Below are 5,283 nucleotides of genomic sequence, written 5' to 3' on the forward strand. Positions count from 1 at the left end.
TTATAAGTTTTGACAAAGTTGCTACGTGAATTCTGGAATATCATAAACTTTTGTCGTGGTTAATCATCTTTTATCATCAAATTGGACCATTCTTTAGATTAATTTGAGTAAATAATTCGAGTAAATCATAGAAAAGTGTAATTAAAAAAAATTGTCCCAACTTAAATATAGATAGCTTTAGTAAACACATTTACCCTTTCTTTTAAACTTCCAGTGCAGGCATGGCGCCCGAGTCAACGGGAGCGTTAATCACAAATGGAGCTTTGGCAGTAGGAATTGGTGGAATTTTACTTAAGTTTTACGATGAAGTGAGAAGCTTGTATGGTCCTTCACTTGGTGTAATGAATGAGTTTGTGAAATATACAGAAACGAATTATCGAAAGATGGAAGGCGCAGCTCAAATACTTTATGGCACGAGAAATGATGTGCTGAACAAAATAAATAAGGATAAGGAAAATGAGCCTACCCAACAATGCCAAGCGTGGATTGATAAGGTCAATCAACTTGAAAAAGCAGTGAAGATTCTGGAATCCGAGTATCCCACTGCAGAAAAGAAAAGCTTTAGGGAGGGTTTTGAATTTAGCAAAGTCCTGGAAAAGATGCATGATGAACTACAAAGTTGTTTGGACCAGGGGAGCAAAATACAAGTATTGGTGGAGAGAATACCACCCATTATTAGAGTCCCTGCACCAAAAATAGAAGATAAGTCATCACTCTACACGGTTTTTACAAAGATGACAGACTATTTTGAAGATGAAAATGTAGAAAGAATTGGACTTTGGGGGACAGTAGGAGTTGGGAAAACGGCAATCATGAAAAATTTAAATAATAGTGAACAAGCTAATGCATTAGATATAGTCATTTTTGCTACTCTACCTGACGAAATGAACCAAGAAAATTCGAAAGACGAAATGAATAAAGAAAAATTGAACTGTGAAAATGAAGAGTTAAAGCTCAAAGCTCTGGAGTTGGAAAAAGAAAAGTTGAGGGAGCTAAAGCTCAAAGCTCTGGAATTGGCAAAAGAAAAGTTGAGACAGGAAATCGCTGGACGGCTCAAGTTGAAAATAGAAGGTATGACCAAAAGTGAGATAAATTTTAGAATATCAGAAGAGTTGAAAGACAAGAAGTATTTGTTTCTTCTCGATGATGTATGGGATATATTGGACCTAGATGATATCGGCATCTGCAGCAACAAGAAGGACAGCAAGGTGATATTAGCATCAAGAAAGCAAAATATTTGTTGGGGTATGGATATTGATGCGATTGAAGAGCTGAAACCACTGCCAATAAAAGAAGCGGTTGCACTATTCAAAGAAAAACTGGGTACAAAAGGCAAGCATCTAGAATTTAGAGGAGTTGCTGAGCCAGTTGTTAAGCAATGTTCATGTTTGCCACTCTTAATAGAAAAAGTAGCAGGGTTTTTCAAACAGAAAGACTCCAAGAATTGGCGGAAATTGCTTGAGAAGTTTCAAACATGGGATTATTATGATGTTGATGGCATGGTTGAAGTCCTCAATAAATTTAGATTTTGTTTTGAAGAATTAGATCGTGAGGATAAAAAGCTTTGCTTTCTCTATTGTGCATTACACACAGAAGGTTACGAAATTTCCACCAATCATTTGGTAGAATGCTGCAAAGCCGAAAAATTCATTCTTGATGTGGCTAGTGGGCATCTAATAGTGGGTGATCTAATTGATGCATCTTTGCTGGAGAAAGATGAGAAGAAGAAATGTCTAAAGATGAACAAAGTGCTTCGAAATATGGCGCTGAAGATCTCATCAGAATGGGAAGATTTGAAGTTTTTGGTAAAAGCTGGTGGATTAGAAGAGCTGCTGAGTGATAAGCAATGGGAAGAGGCGAAACGGATCTCTTTGATGGACAACAGTCATAGATTGAGCTCCTTACCAGAAAAACTTAATTGCATCAATCTCTCAACATTGTTTCTACAAAGAAATTTGGCATTAACAGCAATTCCTGATAAATTCTTTGAATCTATGCAAAAACTACGAGTTCTAGACCTCCATGGCACCAGAGTCAAAAAATTACCATCTCCATTTTGCTTGGAAGGTTTGGAAGTGCTTTACCTAAGTTGTTGTGACCAATTGTTGGAACTCCCCTCTGAAATGATACTTCAGAATCTAGAGGTTCTTGACATTCGGGGCACCGGCATTTATTGTTTGCCAATTCAAATTCGCCAAATGAAAAAGCTGCGGTGCTTACGCATGTCATTTTCAAGGTATGATGTAGAATCAGGCAAGGAGGAAGAACATCAGGGTGTCATCTCCAATCTCTCTTTGCTGGAAGAATTAGTCATTGAAGTGAAAGCACAGAATCGGTGGTGGAACAATGTTGTAAAACATATAACAAGAGAGGTGTCTAGGTTGACAAAATTAACTTCTCTTTCATTTTGCTTTCATGATGTGGAATCTTTTAAGAGCTTTGTTCATAATACTGAGCTATGGCAAGATCCCAACTTCACATTCCAATTTTGTGTCGGTCAGCATGACTCAACCAGGTAAAAGATTCTTGATTATTTTAGATACAATTTAGTAGTCATTTATTTAATAAGTTAACGATTTTCATTTATGAATAGTACATTAAATTTATTGAATTATGAATAGGAGTAATTAATTTGAATGAATAATTTTTAGGCAATTGAGAAGTTACTATTATTATTATTACCATTAAAACATGAGCACTTTTTTTTTTTTTATCACTCACCTTATAACGAGTAATCACACCAATCATATATATATATTTTCCAAGCCCATTAATTATAACATATACTCACCCATGATCTCTGCACTGTAGGTGCTTGAAATCTGCAAATGGTGAAAATATAGATAATGCAATAACAATATCAAGGTTGATTGTTGTAAGCAATGATACATTAGAACTAATTGGCCACAAGGGAGCTTTGAGCCTATCAGACTTTGGCATTGAGAATATTAATGAGTTAAAGTGCTGCATAATTGAAGGGTGCAATGAGATTCTAACAGTTATTGATGCTCGTGGAACTATGGAAAGTGTGCTAACTCGCTTGGAGAGGATTTACATTAGCAATGTCCCAATGTTGGAAAGTATTTGGGAGGGCCATATACCAGATGGAAGCCTAGCACAGCTTACTGTTCTTTGTTTATCTGAATGTTCAAAGCTGACGAAGATATTCTCCCCTGCCATGATTAAACAGCTTTCTAAACTTCAACACTTGCAAATTGAAGATTGTCCTGAAATTGAGCAGATAATTGTAGAATCTGAGAATAATGGGTCAGAACCTTTAGAGCTACCTAGTTTGACAGAATTGGTGCTTCGGGACCTGCCAAAACTAACGAGCATTTGGAAGGAGAATCCATTAAGTTGCCCTTCTTTAAGGGCAACTAAGATTATCAACTGTGATAAATTGAAGAGCGTTCTTATCGCCTAAAATAATCATTCAACCGGCTGCATCTTCAATTGTTATTTCAAGGTTTCAGCTGCAGACTGATTAGCAGGGCCCATTTTCTTCCTTTGGGATGCGTGTAGTTGATAGGTCTCTATTTGTTTGGCTTCTATACTTCTCCATGAAACACCAATGGTGTTTTTTTCCAGACTATTTGTTGTGTATTGCTATGTAATGTCGATCTTGAACTGCTTATCAGTACTGTATGTGTGATTGTGTATATTGTGGGTGTTATCCTGATGTGAGACTGAATCATTGTGATTACTGCTTATCAAAGAACTAGTTCTTTAAATAATTGATGTTTGCATTTTTCATATATCTCCATTAACATTATATGAGTTTTGTTGTCAATTGGTCAGACAAAGGCTCTCTGTCCCTGTATGTGCTCAAGTCCCAGCTAAATGTTTAAATTTGTGCACTGTATATTCGCTGCACGCAGCTGGGAAAGGAACTTTAGTCAGCTCGTTGACCTCTAGGCTTTGTTCTTTCGTTATTTGTTTATTTATTTGGAATTGGAATTATATTCAAAACGAATAGGATAAAAAGATAAAAAATTTCATTGAATGGATTCAATGGAACATCAATTATGTATTATTCCTAAATTTAAATGCATATTGTGTTTGAAATAAATGAACATGAAATTCATTTGATTTTATAAAAAAAAATTATTTAGAAATAATTTTTCATATCTAGTATTTACGTGCTAAATATGAATTTTTTAAAAAAAAAAAATTATATACTCCTATTAATTGAAAATTCAACCGTAAGTTCTATCAATTTAGCTTTTAAAGGTAACCAATACAATAGATTTAAAAATGTAGATTTCTACATAATTTTTAATATATATTAAATTTGATAATAATAAATTAATAAATAAATTTCATAAAATTCATTTATAGCAAACCAGCCCTTAGCACACATTTCTCATTAATAAAGCAAATTCTTAACGTATGCGAAGCAGAAAATTGTGGTTTCATGGGTTTGGGGGTCGAAGGAGTTGGCCATTTCTTGGAATTGTATGTAAATGGAATTGCTTCATGATAATTTTGGGTGTCACATAAGTAGTAGTGAGTAAAATTTTATAATAATAAAAAATTAATGAATAATTACGTTAAACCTCTAAATTATAAAAATATAAAATTAATAAGTTAATTAATAATAATTATAAAGCACATTAAATCTATTAATAACAAATAGAATTAATAAAAAATAAATATCTAATTACAATAAATAATAAAATTATGAGTAAATTTTAAAGTGATTCGAAAATTAATCAAAATAATTTTTTATAAATAAATTATGTAACAAAAAGAATTAATAAAAACAAAAAAAAAAGAATTGATATCTAATTACAATAAATAATAATATTATGATTAAATTTCAAAATGACTTTTCAGTAATAAAATATATCAATATATGTTTTTCTTATTATAACAAATTACTACCTAAACAAAAAATTGACTTCTGTATTTAAACAATTTAAAAAATTTACAGCTACTATTTTTATATTATTTTTAATTTATTTGATAAGCTAAATGAGCTTTAAAAAAATCACATGAAGGATAAAACATTATATACAGTTTTCAAACCTAATTGCAATATTGGCCTACATATTCACTCACATTTTGTATTTAATTAGTCATGTTGCTCACGTGTTGCAAAATAATTTTTTATTTTATTTTAATAATATAATTTAAATTTTATTTTTTATACTTTAAAAAAATATGCTAATTTTTTTTATTGTTAAAATTTTTAATTAATTATATTAAATGTAATTTAAATTTGTATTAAAATTTTAAATAATTATATGGCTATTAAAATTAAATTAAATTTTATTTCTTAAA

At 31.7% G+C, this 5,283-nt stretch overlaps 1 protein-coding gene across 1 annotated transcript; it reads left to right on the forward strand.

Annotated features, from left to right (window-relative positions):
- Positions 1-280: 280 nt before the first annotated feature.
- On the forward strand, positions 281-3,734 carry LOC131173116 (disease resistance protein At4g27190-like). Its single transcript, XM_058134833.1, has 2 exons — positions 281-2,515; positions 2,812-3,734. The coding sequence occupies exons 1-2, from the start codon at positions 342-344 to the stop codon at positions 3,422-3,424; spliced, it is 2,787 nt and encodes a 928-aa protein (XP_057990816.1). The 5' UTR covers positions 281-341; the 3' UTR covers positions 3,425-3,734.
- The last annotated feature ends 1,549 nt before the right edge of the window (positions 3,735-5,283 follow it).

Source organism: Hevea brasiliensis, chromosome 14 (assembly GCF_030052815.1).
Source record: "Hevea brasiliensis isolate MT/VB/25A 57/8 chromosome 14, ASM3005281v1, whole genome shotgun sequence".
NCBI classification, from domain to species: Eukaryota; Viridiplantae; Streptophyta; class Magnoliopsida; order Malpighiales; family Euphorbiaceae; genus Hevea; species Hevea brasiliensis.

Bases quoted from the DNA above. Each gene is read 5' to 3' on its own strand.
- LOC131173116 (XM_058134833.1), top strand. From the start codon at position 342: ATGAATGAGTTTGTGAAATATACAGAAACGAATTATCGAAAGATGGAA. The intron at 2,516-2,811 runs GTAAAAGATTCT...TCTGCACTGTAG, and splicing joins GGTCAGCATGACTCAACCAG to GTGCTTGAAATCTGCAAATG.